General features: G+C 34.6%; 1 protein-coding gene across 1 annotated transcript in view; it reads left to right on the top strand.

Moving 5' to 3' along the window:
• Antxr2 (ANTXR cell adhesion molecule 2) overlaps positions 1-24,664 on the top strand; it is a 150,913-nt gene that overhangs the window by 11,358 nt on the left and 114,891 nt on the right. Inside the window, exons 4-9 of the mRNA XM_004848004.4 lie at positions 5,563-5,644; positions 6,083-6,190; positions 6,349-6,417; positions 7,156-7,236; positions 20,979-21,039; positions 23,569-23,667. Coding sequence (XP_004848061.1) covers positions 5,563-5,644; positions 6,083-6,190; positions 6,349-6,417; positions 7,156-7,236; positions 20,979-21,039; positions 23,569-23,667 — 500 coding nt within the window. The remainder of the gene's footprint in view (positions 1-5,562; positions 5,645-6,082; positions 6,191-6,348; positions 6,418-7,155; positions 7,237-20,978; positions 21,040-23,568; positions 23,668-24,664) is intronic.

The following is a 24,664-nucleotide window of genomic DNA, read 5'->3' as shown; positions in this document are numbered from 1 at the left end:
TGAAAGGTTTTGTCAAGACTTCATAGAGATTTAAAATGAGGCCTTATAAATGCTCTCTTCTAAACAGAAGGGGTTTATGAAAATCTGAAAAGGTGTATCTTACAGATGCTTTTAGGTTAACAAAAGAGCTCTTTAGAATCTTTTGCCTGTGTGTCAAAAAAGAGCCTCTTTTGAAGAAATTTTGTGCATGTGACTTTTGTCTCATAAAGTGAAATAATTTTATACATAGGAATCTCACAAAATTTCTAAAGAACTTATAACAACTTATGTTAAGAGATAGAACTATTCCAAAATTAAAGAATCTTCTGGGCCCTCGATTTCAGTCAGCAAATAGTTAAAAATGTGAACTATATGTACCAGGAAGGATGACTCAGAAAAGAGAGTCAAAGCCCAGAGGATGGACCAAAAAACCACAAATACTTGTAGGTAGAGGCTGCGCTTTAGGAATGGAAACATAGGTAGTGCTGATATCTGACACGTCAGCCTTCTATTTCTGTTTTTGTCATTCAGTGATGCATTAAAAAAAGTACCCCCCCACACACACTTATTGGCATAGACAGCAATAATTTTATTCTCTCTCACATTTCTGTGGGCAGACTGGGCTCAGCCAGCAGGTTTCTCTGCCTCATGTGATGTTACTTGATGCTCAGTCTTAGAGGCTGGCTGTTGGTTTCGGGATGTGTGCGAGGGTTGTTGGGTGGAGTACCTTGTTTCACCTCCTCGTTACCTCCACTTGTGGCTTATGCCTCTCTCGAAGCCTGAGGTCCTGGAGTAAGAGTCTCCAGTGAGCTTAATGTTTGGAGTCAAAAGTTCAAGAACATCACTTCTATTCTCTTCTGATGCCAACTAGTAACGAGAGTAAGCCAGATTCAAACTTTATCTCTTGGTAGGAGAATAGACACACATATAGCTATTTAGTTGTGAATTAAAAATATGTACAAGTACTTAGCTAGTAGAATGTAAATATAAAGTTTTATTTATTAGAGATGATGACAATTTCCTTAGGTATTTTAAAACTTGTAGTATAAAAGAAACATATTTTGAGATCATTTATATTCAACTATTTGTTGGAGAGCAGTACTAAACATTTACTATGGTCTGTAATTTTTTGACTTGAAATTTTAAAATCCTGTGAGTTTTATGAAGGACTAATGAAAGGTTCTCAAATGAGGTTTGCAGACTGATTAGACTGATAGATAATCTATACTGAAGTTCTTTTCAGTGGAAAAAGAACTAAGACCACAGTGAATAGATACGAACAGTAATGATTATTACACACTTATGTGCCGTGCACACTTGTAATAGACCCTTAAATTTCTGTAATAACTTCATTATACAAGTCCTATCAGTATCCCAGATTTGCACATGAGTAGAATGGAGGACCAGGAAGACTACATAACTTGCTCAAAGTTACAAAGTGACTTCTAGAACCAAAAACTGAGGCCAGAGTCCTCTGTTTGTCCTCTACGTTGTGTTTATTGTTTAATACAGAATAGAAAAGTGAAAAAATTGAGGGTTACATGACAGATGACCTCAGTCTTTCTGTAATGCACCATTTGACAAAAGAGTAATACCTATTGATACTCACTTTGTACCTAACAATTTACGTGGGGAAGCTCATTTGATTTACATGGTGACCTGTGGAGCTGGTATTAGTATTATCTTTACTGATAGATGAGGCAGCTGAAGGATGGAAAGGTTAAATGAACTGCCAGGGTCACATGCCTAAGAAGTGGAGGAGCTGGAATCTGAGGCTAAGCACTTTGGCCACAGGGCCTGGGATCTGAACGTTGTGCTATCCTGTCGCCTCAATCCAGCCTGCCTCCAAATATATGTTTTCTAGAAGAGCAGCACAGCAGTCTAAAGGAGAAATGAAAATGAAGATGGTGTGCTTTGGCATTACTTACCTTTTTCTCCTCTTCCCTTTGACTCAGTACCCCCTGCATAGACACGCACAACCTTCTGAATACTCAAAGCTACCAAAAGACATTACGTTGGTAATATCATAATGAATATGTAACAAATAGCTATTGAATTAATGGAGCAAAAATCGAAGCAGGCATTGTTATTTGCATTTCAGGGCTATAAGAACTGAGCTCACAAATTAAATAGCTTCTCCTGGTTATGCAGTGGAATATTTGCAGAACCAGACTTTCGGTTCATCTCTGATTTGCTTCAATCCCTGAGTCTTCCTACCTCATTACATGGTTTCCATATACAGCCATCCCACAGCACCTGTTCCAGGACCACTGACAGATACCAAAAATCCACATGGGCTCAAATCCTTAATATAAAGAAGCACAGTATTTCCATATAATCTATAGGCATCATCCTATATACTTTGAAGTATAAATTTAAAGTTCAGATCATCTCTAAATTATTTATAATACCTAATACAATACAAGTACCATGTGAGAGTTGTTATACTGTATTATTTAGGAAATAATGCTGCATTTTTTCTTTTAATGTTTCAACTTACAGTTGGTTGAACCTGCCAATATGGTACCTGTGGATATAGAGGGCTGATTTTTATTACTCTCCAAGCCCTCTCCCTCACCAGAGTTTTAATATAATGCTTTCTTTCCTCTGCTTCTTTTTTCCTTTCCCTCCTCCTTTGATCTCTACCTAAAAAAGTTGACCCTCATTTTGCTCTGTGAACTCTGCCTGGAATCAGGAAGAAAGTAAACTGGATGGACAATATGCTGCTAACAGAGGAATGTCTAAGATCCACAGTGACAACAATGGTAACTATAATGCTTACTATGTGCCATTAATTCTCACAGTGGCCCCATAGTAAGAGCATAATAATAATAATTATTATGCACAGAGTGTAATAATATTACAGAAAATTAATAAAATATAAAGGAAAATTTAGATCTTGGAAAAGAGCAGGAACCCATTCAATAAGAGTGAGAACTTAACAGAATTTTGTGAACAAGCAAGAGATTTACTATGGGCTTCCCAGTAGTCAAGGAAGAAGTGTACATAGTTGTAAACAGCAGAAAGAAGGAAGTGGATAGCGATACTGAGAGATGGCAGAGATACTTCTGCTGTGCACCTTGTATGGGACTTTGCATGACAGCACCCTTGCCAACAGCTTCACAACAAATACTGAAGTAGTTTCAACGTTACTACTGCTGTAGCTGCAGATGCCATGTTAAAGCCGAACTCAGTGAAGCTGATCTTCTAGATGATGTTGGGTTTGAGCTTATTTGTATAACAGAACCATTTCTTACTCCCTCCTGTTCCTCCCACTCCTCCTCATCCTCCCCCTCTTCCATCTTTATTTTTCTTCTTGCTTTCCTTTTAGAGTTTTAACATCACAGTGCTGGTGAACAAGTTCTATTTTTATTCTAACCCATGATTTTGTTTTTCTCTGTTTACTAATTGAGAGACTTAGAAGTTATTTTCAGTTGCATGGATCCTTTGCAGGGTTAAGATCCACCCTGTCTTGTTTTGGGTCCCATCATCCCTGAAGTGGGACTTATTGATGGAGAAAGGTCTGGCGGCTTGGGTAGTGACCCAGGAAGGAGTCCAGTACCAGGCTGTGTTGGACTGTTACTGGCTGTCCATGTGCTGATGTCACTGACTGTGGGTGAGGAGCACTTGCTTCTTGCGACTCTAAGACTGTGAAAGTAAAAATGGATTCAGTGTAACATGGAATCTCATGGCGGCAGGGATGAGTATGGCTGGAAAACAGGAAGCACTCAATCTCTTTCATTGAAATAAACTAGCGGAGAACGGCTTTTCCCAAACTCACTCCCACCTTTGGCAAGGTCCTTCCACTCGAGTCCTCTGGATATTGTCCTGTCCTTACATTCTATGGGGAGCTGGTCTGAACTTCATGGAGAAGGCTATTTTTACCATGCAGATTCTGTTTGTGTAAGCTTGCATTTCAGTTGTCTTTTTCATTTCCCTTTTGGCAGCAAATGTCAATGCTTGAGAACACGCTGCCACTCATTTCTGGGAAGCACCAAATATTTGGTTTTTATCTGCATTCAGACAAAATCAGTTTCAAGTTGTTTCCATAGATATCAAACATAAATATTTAGATAAAACAAGCTTATAAATTATGTAATTTACTCCATCATCTGTGGAATTGTAATATTTTCTATCATAGATTGAAAACTTAATTGAGCACTTACTTTGCAAAAGATATAATAAGTTCAGAGCAGGAGAATACATCATACATAAGAGATTTGGTGATAGCTTATTCTAACCTTCCATTCTGGTTAAGAAGTAAAACCATAAATTATGTTAAATTATTTCAAAGAAGAATGTTTTTGAGAGACAATTTTTAAAATCATAGTAGAAGTTGAATATAGGTATGAATAGAAAGATTAAAATAAATATATGTACAGTACATATGTATAATATATATAAAGAAAAAGCAAAATAGATCAATAGGAAGTAGGGGAAAGTTCACATACTGTTCTTTTGCAAATTACATATTTTGTTTCAAAATTATTTTATTATATACGCTAATTTGTTTCATTTATACTCCTACTTTATCTTAGTTTATTGAAAAGAAAGTTTTGCGTTATTATGTATTTGTTTCTTTTCTGTAAGAATCTTCCTGGCTTATGTCTTGTACTTTGAGTAACTACTTTGAATATAACAATACCCAATATACTAACTGTTGTTATTCTCTTCTCATTTTGTTATAAAGTTTTAAATTTTCTTCATAGGATAAAAAAGTAAAAAAAAAAGAAAAGGCAGCATAATGAAATTCAGAGAAAGGTTTTGTGTAGGTTGATTTTTAAACGATTCTTAAACTATGTATTAAAAGAGAAATTGAAGGGTTTCCTTTAAATGGCTGAACTGGAAAGGAGGAAGATCAACCTCATAACTTAGAAGTTGTTTTGTGTTTTCTAGAAACTTCTTGAGATAGAAAGCCTGATAAAAATTTTCATTGTGATATTAAAGTACAGTTAAGTTACTTTTAAAACACATATGAGACTATGGCAAATGGGTCATTCATTTCTGATATTTAAAACAAACTATTGCAGCATTAAGTGTATTTTTACTATTTTTGATGTGTTATAAGGTATTCATACACACTTTTATAAGTATATATACATAAAAGACTAAAGTAGAAAAATATTAATTTCCCTAAGTAAGGGTTAAGTAATTAGTTGCTTTAGGAATTTGCAGATAATAAAGAAATTTTCCCACTTTTTGGGAGTTGGGTATTTCAGTAATAGTTTATACTGAACTACTCAATTCTTGCATTTTTGTGGACCAGAGAAAGTGTTTTATTCCTTACCATCTAATCAAACAAATATGATTGAAGGTATCTATTCTAAGCTCAAAATGTTCAGAATATACTTAGATTTTTCAAGACATTTGTAGTACCGTTACTTTCTGATAGAATACAGGATTATTAAATAATTATTAAATGACAGAAAATATGAGGAACTACTTACTCTCTAGGCCCTTAGTTTATCCTCTCCTTCTTACTGAAGGAGTTGTTGTGGCAATATTGTCATGTTCTTTGACAAGTATTTATTGTGGTCTTTCCTCATTTTTCATTTGTTTAATATTATAATATATTATTTTCAGAGGCAAAATCCAGAAAGGTTTAGAAGATTTAAAGCGTGTTAGTCCAGTAGGAGAGACATATATCCATGAAGGACTAAAGCTAGTAAGTTATTTTACATTTGTAAGTATGGAAGAAAATGCTTTCTAATTCTGTAATGAAATATAATTCTTTAGCAATGTTCAAAAATCCTATTGCATTTTTATTTTTAAATAGTTTTAAATGTTTTTGGTTATTATGGGGATGAGACTAGTAGAAAACATTATTCACTATGGTGGTAAGAAAAGTTTGGGTGAATTTTGTCCCTTGAGTTTCTCATCTTTCTCTCTGTGATTATATTCATATTAATCTTCACCATAACCTCATACCTAATAGCAACTACTGTATAATCTGAATATATACGTACTTCAAATAAAACCACCTTGTTTTAAAAGCTAGTCAGTAATATTTTCATTTCGTCAGACTTAAAATTCAGCTTGATGGAACATGCTGGTTAAAAGTTAAAATTAAATTGGGAGTTGGATAATTATTCTTCATTTTCAGGCAAATGAACAAATTCAGAAAGCAGGAGGCTCAAAAACCTCCAGTATCATAATTGCTCTGACAGATGGTAAGTTGGACGGTCTGGTGCCATCATATGCAGAGAAAGAGGTGAGTGGAAACTTCTTTATACCACATTACTACACTTTGCTGTGTGTCTCAGCCCATATAGCTTGATATTTGAATAATCTTTTCTCCTCTCTTTTCTCCTTCCCCTCCCTCTCCCTTTCTCTTTCTCTTTCTTTGTACACTTCTCTATTTCTCTGTAGGCAAAGTTATCCAGGTCACTTGGGGCTAATGTTTACTGTGTTGGTGTCCTTGATTTTGAACAAGCTCAGGTGAGTCAGTAGATCTGCAAACTTTAAATCACATAAATGCCTTAAGGACTGTTTAACAGTTTCTTTTCACTAATGTCTTCTTATAAAGATTTACTATAGAAACAATTGATTTCTTGAGTATTCCCTTAATAATGTCAGAATTTTGCTAAAACAAAACTCTAAATACATTTCTTGAACATTTATTTAGTTTGCGGAATTAATATAAGATTAATATTTATATTAAAATGATATGAATAATCCTTTAACTCGGCTGATAAGATTATTATGACAGTCCTTACTTAGTTGTACAGGAATTGTGAGGTCCATTTGCAAACCTTTAATAGTTTTTCTTACAGAACTAATTATTTTTTCATTGAGGTTTAAGAGTTTAATTTCTTTCTCCCTCACAAAATCGTTTTACATTTAAAATTTTGCTGGAGTATGCTTTAAGATTCCTGAGTCTCATTAATAGCTTTTAGGACTCTTTGCTCTTTTGAAGTTGCAGCTAGATGCTGATGTACAGGGGCCATGACTGACCTTAATTATTTTATGAACACATATTTAAAATAACGCTGATAAAATCATATCCTTTAGCTACTGAACCTGACACAGGCCATCCTGGAGAATTAGGCCTGAGGAGTAATTTTTTTAGATGGACATAACTAAAACATAATAGTTTTATATGTAAGTTTAAACATAAGTTTATAAAGTACTGTGTCTCAATCACATCTTAATTAAGCTTTCCTCCTTTTCCCAAAGCTTGAAAAAATTGCTGATTCCAAGGAACAAGTTTTTCCTGTCAAGGGTGGATTTCAGGCTCTTAGAGGAATAATCAATTCTGTGAGTATATCTCTGGGGACAGGAAAAGCTGGCAATTTTACATGTATTTTAACCCAAAAGAAGTCATAGTAATATCTGCTGCAGGGGGCCATTATCTAAATGAAACTGAGTCACAAAGAGGTTTGTTTACTGTAGTAAACACCATGTTTTGCTAAAGATCTGGATTTTGTTTGTGAATGAGTTTTCATACTGATTCTTCCATGTTGGGCTCTGTGAGCTTAAGCTCATGGTTTCAAGTTTAAGGTTTTCATAAACAGTCGGAGACACTTCCACTCTTTGAGCATGAAATTAACTGTCTTGATAACCTGAGAATTTTTATAGGCTATATAGGAGAAGTGTAAAATAAAAATTTGGATTGGAATGTGTGATTACTTTCCCTTCCAACTCTGATGATTCTTAGCTATCAGTCAGGCCCCTTGAAGCAGTTGCTGAGTATCTGACTGTTGTTGTTCTTTCCATTTAAATGATTAATAGTTTTCCTGGAGCACATAATATTTCTGTTTGGGATTCAGTGGAGCCTTCTCTGGAGATCATTAGAATCTAGGCTGGCCTCTACGGCAACCGGAAGGGGAGTGATGAAATGCAGAGCAAAGCTCTTGGGCTTTCACCGCCGAGGTTTATGTTTCATTTTACTGCCTTTTGCTGAAAGCACTAGGAACAGTTGCTATTAAGTATTTATGATATTTTGGTAAACACCATCCTAAAATGGAAGTGAATAATATAAATTCTCTAAGCAAAAGCTTTCCCCTTAATCTTCAGGTATTTATAAAAGGGAAAATAAAACCTCACTTTCTTCTAACATTTGGTTCTGGCATTTTCCCCTTCAAAGATTGTATTTTTCAGAAACACAGACTGAGATTTGTTGGGTTTTTTTAGTAGCTTGTAAGAACTTTTTAGAGAAAACTCATAATTTGATGCAATCACATAGTACGTCTAGTGGATGAACCAAATACAAATGCAGAAGGGAACAAAGATTTAGTTATTTTATGTGTATTCCTACATTAAGCTTTTAAAGAAAAATTGTAATGTAAAAATAGTAAATAATTTCATACAGGATTCAGGGTAAATACCAATGTGATTTAAGTTTTAAAATATAGGAAAAGGGATAGATAATGCAAAAGGGAAGATAATTTGATCCTTCAGTAAACACAGGGGGTTGTATTTTTAATGGAGTCTTATTGTGCTTGGGAATTTCCTATTTTTATAGTTTACTGGAAAGGAGTAAAAACCTCTCTGGGCTATTCCCTGGGAATTTTTTTTTCTATAAAAATATTTAATTCAGAATTCTCTTCATGACTGATTAGCTTTCCAGAACTCTATTTTTATGGGTTATAATCCTAGATTTCCCCTTCAAGAAATTAGTAGTTGACTACCTGAGGAAGTAGAATTGTTTTCAACTGTTTTTAATGTTTATTTGTTAAATTTCATTTTTAAATTTGTATTGGGGAAACTTTAGAAGGCAGTTCTAGGTTAGCTTGAATAAGTTGAATGAGTTGTGCTGCAAGATTAACAGGAAATTAGAAAGATTTATATTACTTTAGTTCCTGGATTACCAGAATTTCTAAGTTCCCAATGGAAAGTATAGGAGAATACATAGGAGGGAAAGGTCACATGCCAGGCATTTAAGAAAACTGGATTAGATGTTGTCTAAAGAGAAAATGTGCCAAAATATCCAGAAGTAACTTTATTCATAGTGCTGGAAATGCAAGCTTCATCTGACATTTGGAGCTAAAATTATTTTTCTCTGTAATGTCTATTGTTGTTTTGGTTGAAAAGTATCCAAGAAAAGTGTATAAAACTGTGTCATAATGTGATGAGAAGACATTGCAAACTAATTTTCTCTACAGCCAAGCCATTTTCATGGAAGAGGGTACCTAATAAACCTTCTGATAAGACCTTAGTTTAAGAGATTTTTGATATTGGGGAAAATAAAACTCCCAACCTGATAGATGTCAGACACACCTAGTTTGTGTCCCCTGAAATAGAAGAATGAATTCCAGAGGACAGTGGAGGTTAAGACTAGGGAAGGTTTATTGATGAATAAGAATAGCTCCTGAGAGATAGCAGGGCTTCTGGAGGGGTTCCACCAAGGCCCTTAGTCAGGGGTATTTACACAGCAGAGTAACAATGTGGGTACAGTGTGGTCAAACTATAAGCCACCTATGGGATTACAAGTATAGCTGCTGAGCTAATATTGGTCCAATAGGGAAGTGAGTCACATGGAAAGAACAAAGACATTTTCGGGAAGGGATGGATCCAGAGGTTCTGGTCACCCACCTGGTGACTGATGTCTATCTGGACTTCACGGGACCAGGTGATACCAATTATAGTATATTTCCAAGATACTGCCTATCCCTTTGAAAGGTTATTTGATCTTTATCTTGAGGCCTGGCCTTCCACAGATGCACCTCCAGTGACAATTCTGATGTCTTTATTTATTCTGCTAATTTCCTTTACCAGCCCAGACCCTCCCTGACTGTATGTTAATTTCTGTCTAACTTAGCTGCCTATAATAATTTTAGCATGCTCTGCTATGAATGTTGACTGTGTAGCTGCAGAGACCTCTAAAATCCTGATTGGATGAAAAATCTAAACACTGAACAACTATAAAAATATACTCATAAGGAGAAAAGAAAACAATACTGATAAGGCTTATTTGAAATTGGAAATCAGTTTCTGGGACTCCCGTTAAAATGGACTAGCTATGATGTGAAGATCACTTGAAATTAGATTATTCTGACTTCATTTTACCTGAGGATCTGTAATACCAAATGTGATGAGGCCTATCATTCATAACACGCAATGTATTCCATGTTAATACTAAGAGTGTTGGGACTGTATTCTCCAGCCCACTTTTATTTTTACCTAATGCCTAATGTAGTGCAGGGTAAGGATTCATTATGTAATTCATATTTATCAGTGGATGAATAAATAAAAGCCATGCAAATTCTTGAAAATATTTCATATTTTTATGTTACAGAGTGAGCAAAAAAAATCAATCTGATTTTATATACTTTTGATTTTTTATTTATTTAGTTCTACTGTATGAAGATTCTTTTGTTTACAAGTGAAAAGAATTTACTCACAATTAGTATAAGGGAAAAAAATGTTGTTGATTTATGTAACTGGGTAATCTAGGGAGGAAAATTGCCTGGGAGACAGCTGAATCTGGGAATTCTATACCCTGTTCTCAGAGTCTTCTTCCTTAGTAAATTTTGCTTGTGATTCAACAATATTTGCTTCATTCTGTCTCCTTTAGAACAGGGGTTGATGACAAGAATTGCAAAACATTTTATGCTTGCATGTTTTCAACCAGTAAACCCATTGTAAAGGGATACTGTTGACTCTTGGCATTAGTATATAGGTTTCTTGATAAGACCAAGTCAGTTGTCCCATGTTTGTACCAATTGTGTGTAATAGTCACTTTCTTGCTGCTGAGATCCAAAACTCGATACCTACAACTTGAAAAAAAAAAAAAGAGAGAAGTTTATTTTGACTCATAGCTTGTAGAGGTTGCAGTTTCTGGTTCTAGGGCAGGATGGCATGGCAGAGGGGCATCGCAGAGACTGGTCACAACATGGCAGATAAGAAGCAGAAAGGTTAAGGGAGAAACAAGGAAGGAAGATATACCCTTCCAGGTTATGCCAACCATGACCTGCCTCTTCCAACCAGACCCCTGCTGCTAACAGCAGGTCATCTATACCACTCCTATAATCCAGTCATCTTTGAGTTCGTGAGGCTTTGGGGAGATATCCATATATAAACCATAATATCCCTTCCCCCAAAGGCTCATGCACATTTCTTTATGCAAAATACATTTAGTCCATCTCTAAGAGTTGTCAAATTCTGACAGTTTTTCAGCAGTGTTGAAAAGCCAAATACTAAAGTCTTCTCTGAGACATAAGGCAAATTCTCAGCTATGAATGCCTATAAATATCAAAAGAAGTTACACTACACTTCCAACATACAATGGCATAGAATAAACATTCCCATTTTGAAAGGGAGGAATAGGAGGATAAAAAACCAGTGAGACCAAAATAAGACCAAAATCCAGCAGATCAAACATTAAAACTTGTAGCTCCATGCCAACCACCCAGGGAAAGTTGTGGTGAGACACAAACTCCAATATGTTTGGGTGGCCCAGTTCTTATAGTATTACCAGTGGTTGTAACCCTCATGGCTTCTTTCTTGGGCTTGCTTTGGTCACTCATTGGGCCTTTTCTCAGGTATTCCATGTATCTGGCTCCTCCAAATTCCTGGCTTCTCTAGTATATTTTCAGCTTCACTTTGCAGTCCCTGACTTTACTAGAGCTTTCTTTCTAGTCAAACTCAAAACTTTAAAAATCATTCAGCTTTGCTATTTGCTCTTGATTCTCAATGTTGAGCTGGCTAGAAGCCTCCCAACCCCAACAGTAACCATGCCATAGCCTCAGCATGTGGCTGCCTTGTTATTTCCTCCACTAGGTTAATTAGTCTGCTGTCCTTTGTCTCAATCTCTCACAAAGTCCCAGGACATGAGCAAAATGTAGATAAATTTTCTGCTAGAGCATAATACACATGGCCCAGAGTTCTATTGCCTATAGAATGCTTGTTCCCAGATGAAATCTCCTGAGGCCTGGTCTTTGTCTTCTACATTTCTGTTGACACTCTAGTCTTCTGAGCTCCAATGAGAATTTCCCATCAAGCTCAGTTTAAGGCATTCGAGGGCTGCTTCTCTAGCCAGCATCTCCAAACCTTTCTAATTTCCTTCTGAGAACCAGTTCCAAGAGCCTCTGAACTACATTCCCAGCAATGACCGCACTCGCAGTACCAAAATCTGTCTTAGTCACTTTCTCGTTTCTGAGACACAATACCTGACATCTACAATTTAAAGAAATACAGGTTTATTTTGGCTCACAGTTTTTAGAGGTTTCAGTTCTTAATTGGCTGGCGCTAAGGCAGGATGGCATGCAGAGGAGAGCTGCTCATGCCCCGGTGGATAGGTCAAGAGAGGAGCCAAAAACGGAGACATACCTTTTATACTCAAAGTGACTTACCTCTTCCAAGCATACCCCACCTCCTAACTGCAAACCAGTTATACCACTCCCATAATGCAGTCACCTTTCAAAAGCCTGACCTTTGAGCTCATGAGGCTTTGGGGGGATGTCCAGCTATAAACCATTATATTATGTCAACATTTTGAGCCAATTTGAGTAATAATGGCACCCCTATGACCAATACTTGGGTGCAAGATAGAAAGGGAGAAGCCATCATGATGGCTAGCCTCACTGGACCACATGGAGTAGGAAAACAGTTTCTCTAAAAGAAAGGGAGCACTGTTCATAGAAGAGTAAGGAAGAAAACGTATTTTGGGTAGGAAAAAAGAAATCAGAAGCTATTACAGTTCTTTGTGATGTCCAAATACATTTCAAATATTTTTCACATGTGTTTGAGTAAGGTACCATATTCCTCTTAAATTGCAGTTGACTCAAAAATAAAAATGGAAATTAGCTTTGAATTGTTCTTTGTATTAAGTGAACTTTAATAATTTTATCTTGACATCCACTGTAATTCGATACTCTATTTGCATGAAAATATCACTTAAAATCATTATTCTTTTTATATTTGGTTTGATTGTAGTTTAAGGAAGTCAAATATACTTTGGGTAAATAATTACAACTTTGTGATATTTTATGAGAAGACTAAACTAATAGTATTGGGTTATGTAGACAGAAGTAAATGCCATGTTTTTATTTGTTAACATTAATTTTTTTGTCTACAAAAAGAGATGACCTATAAAGGCCTGGCCGTTCCTGAACACATTTAGTTGAGTGACAGGACAGGGGAAAAAGTGGAAAAGGAAGGAAATCAGTTAAAATTTATCACCAAAGTTACCATAAAATGTAAACTGTGTAAATGTATAATTTCTTAGTTATAACTGCTTTTGCCCAAATACACAATTCCTAATTTTTTCAGAAGCATTTATTGAGTACTGACAAGGTTCAAGACACTTTTCTGTATGCTGGATTAAAAAGATGGACTTGACCTCAGACTTTCCTGACCTTAAAATTTTTTAGGTAGATATGTTTGTAAAATTGATTGAAGAACCAATAAAACCTTTTTTTTCTATTCTTGTTACATAGGGAAACATTTTATTTGCTACCCTGGATTTGTGAGAAATCAAATGGAACAAATATAGACATAGTTCTTGGCAGAACTATTTTATGTTTTAGTTAGTAAAGCAAGAGAGTGGGCAGTTATGAGTAATAAGAAATAATGTATGCACCAGAGTAAAAAATATGCCAGGACTCAATTTCTTTATGTTCTGAAATAAATAATATATTTGTTATTATTTTATTGTATAATTTCAAAGCACTTTGCATAGAAAGCCTATTGGCTCATTAAGATACTATTAAGTAATTATTTGGAGTTTGTGCTAACCAAAAGGAAAAAAAAGTGGAGACAATCTTTTTTTTTAATCACAATCCATTTTTGACACTTTTCTATGTTACAGTGAGAAAAGAACACCTGCTAATATGATTTGTTACAAAAATTGCAATTGTGAGATGCAGAGAAATTTAAATGTCATTTGATCATTTTTTGGATCTAATATGGACATATTTTCTCCAAAAGTATAATCACAGCAATCCATGCATTTTGTTTTGTGTTGGGAAGGGTAAAAGAAAACGATTATAACTTACAGACTTCCTCTAGATTTCTTAAGTAAAAGTTTGTTTGGAAATTTCTCACTTGTTATTACTTGCGAAGGAAGAAAGAAGGATACGGGGCAGAGTGTCACATGGTGCCTCGAGCAGCTGATATTTTGAAGCAGTGAACGTTTTTAATGGATGATCTCAACCAAACGTGTGATTGCAAAACACAATTATTTTTCACTGAGGTGAAGTGTTATTGCTTAGAAAACTGTTTGGTTGGAACGTTTGGCAGCCAGAGAGAAACTATAAATCATGTATCTGAGTATTCAAAGGTAAAAGGAAATAAGAAAGGGATAGGAGAAGTATCTTTCTAGGTGTCACAGCTGCTTATTTTATGGACTTGGATAATTACTAAACTTTCATTTTAATGGGATCTTTAAGACCAGTACTGTTTAGTGCTCTTTCCTTGCATGAGTTAAGCTTAGAATTCTACATATTTGGGATGAATGCTGCTCTTTTTGATTTTTTTTTCCCGGACTGATACTTTCTAACAAACTGTGCATCATGGAAATCAGTAATTTCTAATCTGTTAAGGACACACCTAGAATCATGGCACATTAGGGATCCTCTGTCCATGCTACGTGCCCCAAGTCAGTATTTGATGAAAACTTAGAATTTTTACTAGAGTTGTAAAAATGTTGGAGAGGTTTGGGTAGCACATCTGAATCAGGTTTGCATTTATTGTGGGTAGCCACTCGATAAGCTTTGCGTTACTTTTACGTTTCATGTTCAGTGTTTGTCTTAAAGTCAACATGTCCATTTTTAAAAAAACAAGACTTTTAATTTACTTTAAAAAATTAATTAATAAACTATTTATTTGGTCCTAGAGATTGAACTCAGTGCCTCGTGCATACTAAACAAGTGCTCTATTAATGAGCTATATCCACAGCCCTAGATTTTCTTTTCAGTTAAATTTAATAAATATTAACTGAGCAGCTGGTACTCATAACAAATTGTTCTGTATATTTCTTACTTGTATTTAGATATTTATTTGGATTGGATTTTGAATATGTGGTACTACTATTCGTTAAAATAGTAGTTACTTGGTTTGGAATAAGTTGTAATGTAGTGACCTTCTCATTGCCATTAGTAAACTGGAAAAAATATGGAATTTTAAATTTTTCTTGGCTTATGTTGGTTGTAGGTGAGTTCGTTTTGTTTCAAACTGAATACTTGATTTTCACATCATAAGTTTGAACTCTTAGATTTTTGTCCCAAATCCAACATAAACTTCAAAGACACCATAGGGCTGAAATATTTACTTCATCACCCCATCTTAATTTATTCCATGTTAAATTTTATCTTGGCTGTATCCTAGCTGTATCTGCTTACTAGGTAATTGTGTATTATCCTAAATGCCAAGAAAGCAAGCCATTGCTATCTCTGTTGTGTGTGTCTTTCAGGCCACAATATGGCTTTTACTTCATCTTGCTTGTTCTATGTTTGTTATTATAATGTGTATTAATTCTATAAATATGCTCAGGGACTTAACTAAGATCTCAATCAAATGTAATTCCATTTACATCTTAAGATCTCTAAGAAATAAGAAATGAAGTCAAATTTCTCACAGAACTCAGACTTTCTCATTCTATCTGGTTATTTCCGCTACAAATGGTTATTTGACAATACCATCAATTTACCTGGCTATTAGTCAGTAATTTTAAAGGCCTGATTGTAACCCAAAAGACAAGAATGATAACATTCTTTGGAATGAATGGAATTCTTGGAACAGTTGAGCCTCTGATTTAGGCATGTTTCAATCCCATGCAAAACTTGCTGATTCTGGTTCCACAATGCATGCCTGCCACTTGTTATCTAGTAGATAAGTTTGGCCTATGGTGATGAAATCCTGCCACTTGACCACATTACACTAGATTTACATGCAATCCAAATTACCTTGGAACATGCTTGGAGATCAGTCTAAAACACCATTCAGATACTTCATTCACATCAGTCTGCAGAGAAGGGAAATGCAGTGGGATCTGCTTTCATCTCCTGCCAAACATCTGTAATCTCAGAGGCCAGCGTGTGGTACAGTCACAGCTGGCTCCTAATGCTGTATCCGGCCCGGCTGTTAACCAGCCGCTCACTGGAGGGGAAACTGAACAGCCTTCTCTGATTCTATTCTTCTCCCTTGCTAGATGGAGAAATCCCATGAAATTAATGTTAACAATGTTCACCAGACTATTTGAGGGAATAATATTTTGATCATTCAGTTGTACAAATAATACATCACAGTTTTATACAACCAGTTAGAAGTAATAGAAAATAAATAATTATAATTTGTAAAGGGCAAATATTTTTATTCCATCAATAATTTTATCCCAAAACTTCAGAAAGGGGAAAACCTTGAACTTTGAGGTTGTTACGTTAATACATGACAGGCTTTTCACCAGATATTTTAAAGGACAAATGCATCCTGAATAGAAGAGAAAGTTTCAATGATGAGAAAAGGTAGTGACTCTTATTATGGGATTTAAGAGCTTGGACCAACATGCTGGAAGGTAGAATTTTTACACAAGCTCTTAGAATTTCACATTCTATATGTGAACATCTTTTCTATTATAGGCTTTCACCACCTTATAAATGCAAGTGTTACAATTTTTTTTTTATCTGCCAGTAGCTATTCTGCCTAGATCCCTCCCTTCCAGAAGCTCACACCTCTATCTTCTGTCCAACCTGTGCTCCATGACAGTGACTGTAGGTTAAGAAGGTTTTGGAGGGCCGGGGATTTAGCTCAGTGGTTCTGGCACCTGCCTTGCAAGTGCAAGGTCCCGAGTTCAATCTTTGGTACCAAAAAAAAGGGAAGGTTTTGGAGATACCATGGTTCACTGAAAAATAGGAAAAGAGACTAAGCAATACACACACAGATGGACCTGCCTTTCTAATGCTGAAATCCCTTTATGAAGCATTTTCCCTCATGCTGCTTGCAGTGCTTACTTGTACAGTTGTTATATTGCCTGACTTCCCATGTAAAGGAAAGGCTTCCTCTGTCATTTAGGTTCCACATGGTGTTTGGCAGTGAAAAATACAACTCTTTTTTCTGTACAAATCAAATACAATACAGAAAGAAGTAAAAAATTACATGCTTAAGGCAACATAGAAAAAGCAGTAAAGTCCCATAAGCATATGGATATTCTAAAAATTACTAATTCATAGGATAATCTATAATTTAATTTATCCAAAGTCAACGATATTGGGACTTTTAATACAAACATATTTAAAAAACCCAGACAAATATAGAAAAATCAAATATTTAGTGACTCAATTTTGGAGATAAGAAATAAGCCATTTTAAAATGTTTTGGTAGTTTGATAGGAATACAGGGAATACAGTCAGATAAATTTTATTAGTCAGTTGATTGTTAGATTTTGTTATGGATAAATAATCTCTTTCAAACTTGAGAAAGTGGAGCAAGTTGGTTAGAAGAATGGGACTGGGATTTGATCAAACGTGCAGGCATCTGGTTTACTATTTATGAGGGAATAGTTCGAGAAAAATTTAAAAACCTTTAAGTTCAAGTTTACATAAGACTTTTGATAATTAACTGAAGAAATTCAGATAAGGTGCTTAGCAGAATTCCTGGAATAATTAGCCACCAAATGGTAATTATTTTTTAAAATTTTTGACTGCTAACATTTCTGCTTAACTTGGAAAGTTTAGCTCTTTGTCATCCATATTAATGTTTGAGGATATAAAAGTAGGGATTAGGTAACAGTATACACATTAGTTTTTACTTATAAATACTAATATTACTTTTTGAGTGGGTAGATGCTTCAGTAGTATATGGTTTTCATCACGAGAATTAAGTTCTCTCTGTATATATGGATTTCCCAAAAAATCTCAAATGAGAAAATTTTGAATGTAGTGTGTACACTAAAGTACTGTGGATTTATTAATAGCATTTGGCTTGTTTTAAAATTTGGTCTGTGGTACTGTTGACATTCTTTGATGTCACCTGAGGCCAATCTTTAGTAGAAACACTTTTTCTGTGGTTCTTTTGAAATATAATGAAGACAGATGCAAAATATATTTGAGGAAATATCATTACAAAGTTATTTTGTTGAACAAATGGTGAAGTGCAGACTAGGAAATTATTGTGACAGTTATCATAAATAGGGAACTTGGTTCAATGTTCAGTATTTCATTTTGTAGACAATAGAGTATTTGGAACATTTGTCCTCTGTCAGTTGTTGTGTATGGACAATGATTTTAATATAATAGACTCATTTTTGGTATCTTGAACACTTCAATTATTACAATTATTTGATGAGATTACATTATGAACTGTTTTGTTCTTATGGAATTGATTATTTTAAAAATTAATGGTGTAAACTCTCTGCATTTAAACATTAAATTATTTTGATTTCTAGTTGTTGCCTTCTTAATATGGAACATTGTAACTTCTAGATGGGAAAACCAAACTTAAAACACATTTTATTATCGAAAAATGTATTAAATTTCTTCTCTTCTTTCCTGTTCTCTCTCTCTGATTATTTTTCATTTGGAAATGGTTTTGTTGAATTTTATTACAAATTATGGGATTCTTTATTTCTAATATCCATAATTTATTAAAATGCTAGGTACCTTTTCACAAAAATTAACTTTATTAAAAAATTAACTTTATTTGACTTATCTGAATCCTAATGTGACTGTTCATTGCTAAGATAGATACTTTAATAGTCTCACTAATTTATGCATTAACTCTTTATGTTGTATGTATTGATTGTACTGCATGTACCAAGCATTCAGTGCCCAACATTGAAAGGGCTATCCTGTATAATATTTCTGTTCTTAGGGTCCAAAGCAATTTAAAGAAGTAAAATAAACTTTAGAGAAGAACTGGTAAATGCTGAGGAAATTCAATTGGGTTGCATCAAATGGTGATGCCAGTTTCATGACTTAGTGTCTGAACTGTTTGCCTTTCAATGAATGAGTTACCAGAGACATTTTCCATTCATTTACATCATTTTTATAAAAACTTACTTCATTAAAAGAATTTAAAACAATTACTAAACTAATAAAAGTATATTCTTATGTATAAATATGTTACATAACTGCAGGTTAGAGTAATATTAACTGTTCTTAATCTTTGGTTAATGTAACTTCATTTCTTTAATCTCTGTAATCTTTAATCCAGTAGAATATAAATCACTCAGTCAGTCTGAACCTTTTTTTAAAAATGAAAATATCCTGCATATGGCAGACAGGGACTGGCTCTAGAGATGGAGACCATCATTGGTCCTTGAAGGGATTTTTCTCCAGCCTTAGGGAGATCTTCACAGGAGAATTATTCATTGATCCTCCTATTTAAATTTTTATTATTTAGAAAGTTTCAAAAAATTAAACCACATTTAAGAGGAAGAAGTCAACACATGGCCATTATGAGTTAGCTACTCTAAAGTATTATGAGATCTGATTATGTTGAATTCAGTATTGGTAAGAGAAAGAAACATAACCAATTCATAGAAGTCATTCTGGCATGCGTATTCTCTGACATGCTCCTTAGAAAATATTTTTATGATTTTTATTTAAGAGGTTTATGAAAATTATTTTTAATGAATACGGTCTTTAAAGTTCTTCCATGATTTTCCTTGGCACTTAAAACATTTGTCAGTAATCCTGATAGAGTGGATAAAATAAATAAATTGTAAACTGAAAGGTTCCACTAGTTCCTTTAATGGTATCTAATTTGAAATGTTTCTTTGGAATTGGTAGCAGACACAGTACAGTTGGGGATTTTGTATTTTCTTATACTTTCATTTTCATGGCTCACTGTTCTCCCTTTCCCATCTGATTGCCAAAGTGAACACTCATTTTTGTGAGTTGGAACATTTTTTGTGTCATGTTCCTTTGCCAAACCGGTCTACTTGTTTCCTTCAACCTAGTTATCTGAATTCTGTCAAAATGTTTAAAGATGTTAATGATTTGAAATATGACCCATCCAAGGGGATATATTAACCTTTGATAGTGGTCCTCAATTCTTGAATCTTGGAGTGTGTTTACTGTATTTCTCAAGTGTAAAATCTAACTGGATTTGTTTCCTAATCTGTAGCTTTAGTCACTACATGAAAAGTTGTACTCATTGGGAAGTCATGTTAAACAGTCCAAATGATGTCCCTTTTTGGAGATGCACATTCAGCACTGAAAATCCCATGATCTGACCTTTGATTTTAGGCACTGAGAATTTGTATTTCTACTGTTGTTGAAGAAGGCATGGAAAGCATTTCTATTTCCTGTTGTAGTCCTTCCTTCCTGTTTTAATTATGCTCGGGAGAAGCTAAAACCACCACACATCATCTGTCTTCAACTTCATCAAGAAAGGAATGCCGCTCAGAGATCATCTGGAGTGTGTATGACTTTGATAATGGAGCGTCAGGGCAGTTCTAAAAATAAAGGGAGGATTGTTGTGACTATTAGGAGCAGCTTATTCCATCACTGTCATTTTCCCCTGTAGCCTTGTGCCTTGTATGGTGGTTTCTGTTTTTCAGAACAAGCTAAGTGGAGCCATTCTGTTCCAGTGCCTCGGGAATGCTTGAATACATTCTGTGTTTTTGAGGATAATATGTGGCTCATACAAAGAGTCTGTGTTCTCCAAGTGTAATACTTGATGCATGTAGGAAGGATTAGGATCTATGGGAATTGAGCCTGAGAAATGGACTACAAATGCCACAGTCAAATAAAAAAGTGCCAATTTACTGATATTATGTTAAACTTCTAAATAGAAAACATAACTTAGCATTGTTAAATGGGAGGTCTGATTTGCCTTTTTTTGCCATGACTACTACACTTTGAGGCAGCACTCACTTTACTTGTGATTTTCTGGACTTAATCTATCAAATAAAAGTACTGCGATACATAATTAGTATATATCCCAAGAGACAATGAACAAGTATACTAAGACCTTGGTAGCTCTACATATAATAGTTTTTTTTCTCTGCCACATCTATAGAAGTAAGGAGACGACCCCAAGGTTATTAGTAATTTTATAATTTCCTTCACATTTTGTAATTTAGTTCTATAGCTTGGTCTTCTTTTTTTTGTTTTTAGATACTAGACCAGTCATGTACTGAAATCCTGGAATTGAGTCCCTCAAGTGTCTGTGTGGGGGGTAAGTGTTTAGAATTTAAAAATACCATGTAAGAAATTGTATTTTTTTCCTAGCTGAAATATATGATTTGAAACTCATGTTGGAAAGAGAATAGCAAAATTAACTTTTTTGGCATCTCTTGTGTAAGAATTTTTAAATAATTCCTTGAAATATTTCTGTTTTAAATTCAAATTTTTAAGATTGAAGTGTTATTTTAAATAATGAGCATATTGTGTGACAGGCTTTTAGAATCTTCTGTATATTTAGTTCACATTTGAGACCTTTCCTACCATAAATAAAATAAAATATGAAATCTTTTATTGGATTCTGCAAACAATCAGGTGTCTGTAGACTTTGTGTGTCATGCTTTGATGACCTGGCCAGTTTACAGGATCTGCCAGCTCGAGGTGCGTAAGGAAGTGACTTATGGGCACACGGCAGGAAGGAAGCAGGTGGCTTCATCAGCTGCTGCTCAGAATAGACTCAGGTTTTTGCACCTCCCAGCCATTCTTGCCCGGAGACAGTCTGATTCCCTCTGGCCCCTTTTTTTTCTTCTTCTTCAAGTCTGACCTAAAGTTTGTTTTAACCTGACTTTAGGTAGAAAAGGAAATATATGGAGTCTAGTATGGAAGGAAATATGTTGTGTAATTTACCACAGAACCTTCTAGCCTGTTGCATGAGGCCTTAGGCACTGTATCTTCTAGATTCCTTAATGAATGCTCCTGGAGATTCTGAAGAAAAATAAAGCATCCAGACATTCTAGAGCAAGGTTATCTTATGCAAAGGTTGAGATTAATACATTTCTGAATAATAAATAAAAATAAATGGAAAAATAAAATTATTTTATTCTCACAAAAATAATATTCTTTATTAAATTTCTACTGTTCTTTATTAAACTCCTAATTTTTTGCTGGTTACATATTTAGAGCCCTTTGCATGTTTTGTCTAATCTTTAAACTTCTGTTTTTTTGCTGGATACATACTGAGTCCTTTACATGTGTTTTATCTCATCTTTATATAAACATTATTTTTTTTTTGGTTCTGGGGATCGAACTTGGGTCCTTGCACTTGCACAGCAGGCAGTGAAACCACTGAGCTAAATCCCTGGCACATACAGTAACATTATTTAATGGTTTTATAACCCCTGGACCCCAAAAGGGGAAAATGGAGACAGAGCCAGGTTTAGTGCTTGCAATTAACGTTCTGTTAGATGTTCATCTGTTTGACACTAATGCTCATCCTCTTACTGAATCTTACTGAATCTCATTTTAAGTTTTATCTTATTTTAAGTTTCAACTTATAAGTAAACTTCCTTTTATAGCACACTAAATGGTAGATTTTGCTTCCATAGTTAATGACTCTATGTGCATTGGATCATGTTAGACAGGAGAAGTTTGAGGAGATTGAGGTTGTTAACAGTAAATTAAAATGGAGATGAGGGCTGAAGAATCCCTGTGTAGAAAAAGCCAGTTAGGCCCCATCAGTAACTTTTGCTTCGTTTACAAACTAAGGAAACCTTAAGGAGTGTGCGAAAGACCAACAGAATCTAAGTTCAACCAATCAAAAGCAACCAATAAATTTAAAATTATGCAAGTAGGAACTTCCCAATGGAACAGACCAAATAAGGCACTGTAAAACTGCAACAAATTGGATATTTTCCTTGCTTAACTTTGATGTCCGTGCTATGAAAACCTGCCCCTGTGGACCTGTGGTGGAGTTCTGGACCCACTTCTGACTCGGAGCTGCCCAATTCATGAATCATAGTTTGCTCACATAAATTCTTTAACGTTGTATTGTGCCCTGGTTCACCTTTTTAATAAGAGTTAATTGCTTTAAAAACAGTTAACATACCCTCTATGTTTACTACCTGGCAAAGTATTTATTTGCTCTGATAACTTTTCTTCTAGTATATTCTTTGACTTTCTAACATAAGTGCCTACTCCTAATAAGTGGGTACAAGAAATTAAGTCATCTTCTAGTCACTTGTTGTACATTATCAATAATCCAAAATACATGACTTCTGATGATTTTTAAATTTTTAAGCAACAGAAAAGGAAGTCAGGATTAGAAAGGTGAAGAAGCTGTTAAAGAAACACTCTATATAAGAGACATACAAAGAAAACATACTTGACTTTTCTAAGAATTCTAGACCATAAATAATTAATTCTCTTTACATATCCAAACTGAAATACCTGAAGTAGAGAGAAATGAGGAGATCTTTTTCTTGATAATATTTTTGTAAGGATATTGTTTGGGGAATTTTGCATGGCATCTGTTTGGGAGTGAATGTTATACTATTGGAAAATAATTTGTGTAGAAAAGAAAATAATGCATTTTGATGTGGCAGTGAATGTTATCTTCACTACATTTACACAGTGGGTCAAAGAAAGCAAGCACAGTTGGAAATACAGAACTATGTCTTTATTGTTGATAATTGACTAAATACTACGAAGAAATTCATAGTGTACCTTGACATTAATTTCTAGTAAATATCTTTTTAAATTTTAGTAAAGCAGTGATTAAAATGTTTATATTTTCTTTTACTTCTAGAGGAATTTCAAGTTGTCCTGAGTGGAAGAGGAATCATGTTGGGAAGTCGGAATGGCAGCGCCCTTTGTACTTACACTGCGAACGAAACATACACAAAGAGTAGGTGCCCACCATTTGCGATGTCACTTTAACGTCTCACAACACCTGGGCTGTGTTTTCTGGTTTTTCCAACTAAGAACAGTTATGCTAAGTTTTCAATCAGAGAATAAAGAAATAAAGTCTCTAATGATGAGACAAATAGTAATAACTTATTCCACATTTTTATTAGTGCATATTGTTTATACAGATTAATGGGTTTCATTTTAGTAGATTTGTACATGCGCACGACTTGCTTTAGTCATCCTCTTGCATTACTTCCTTTGCCCCACTGTCATCCTAGTTTTAGTAGTAGTAGTTGTTGTTGTTATTGTTATTGTTAGAGGAGTTTCCATATGTATGGATATTGACCATATCCATGCTCCTACCCCTTCTTCCATTCTTGTCTAATAATAGTCTCCCTTCTATTTTCTTATCATCTTTTTTAGAGTCCACAGATTATGCAGGATTTCTTTTACTCTTGCTCATTTTGCTCAACATGATCACTACCATGAATGGATAAAGAAAATGTTATATATATAACGGAGGGTTATTCGGGCATTAAAAAAAAGAACAAAATTTTTTCATTTGCGGAAAAAAATGGATGAATCTAGAGATCATAATTTTGAACAAAATAAGCCAGACTTAGTAATAATTATTTAATAATAGTGACATTTGTTCATAATTTAGTAAATGGTGAGCCTCTTTATTCAGATAACAGTTTGTGGTTGAAAGAATAAAATAATATGCCCTGGCTGACACAGCTAATAATGGGCAGAGCTGATACCTCAATCCAGTTTTCATTTACCAGTTGATGGTCTATCCATACCAAACACCTGATTGAACTGCCTCTTTCAAGACCTGTTTTTTCCACTTTTGCCTTAAAATATAATAATCTTGTACTATTCTACCACATGTCATATTTTTTGTCTTTTGTTTTCTTCATCTAATTTAGCAGTAATTTGTCAGTTTCTTGAAGACTTTTTATTTTGCTATATAGATATTTTAGGATTTGAATGCT

The sequence above is a fragment of the Heterocephalus glaber genome, unplaced genomic scaffold (assembly GCF_053883595.1).
Source record: "Heterocephalus glaber isolate CG9 unplaced genomic scaffold, H.glaber_assembly_v1.0 deba00001454, whole genome shotgun sequence".
Taxonomy (NCBI): Eukaryota; Metazoa; Chordata; class Mammalia; order Rodentia; family Bathyergidae; genus Heterocephalus; species Heterocephalus glaber.
This window is presented reverse-complemented; position numbering and strand designations above follow the sequence as displayed.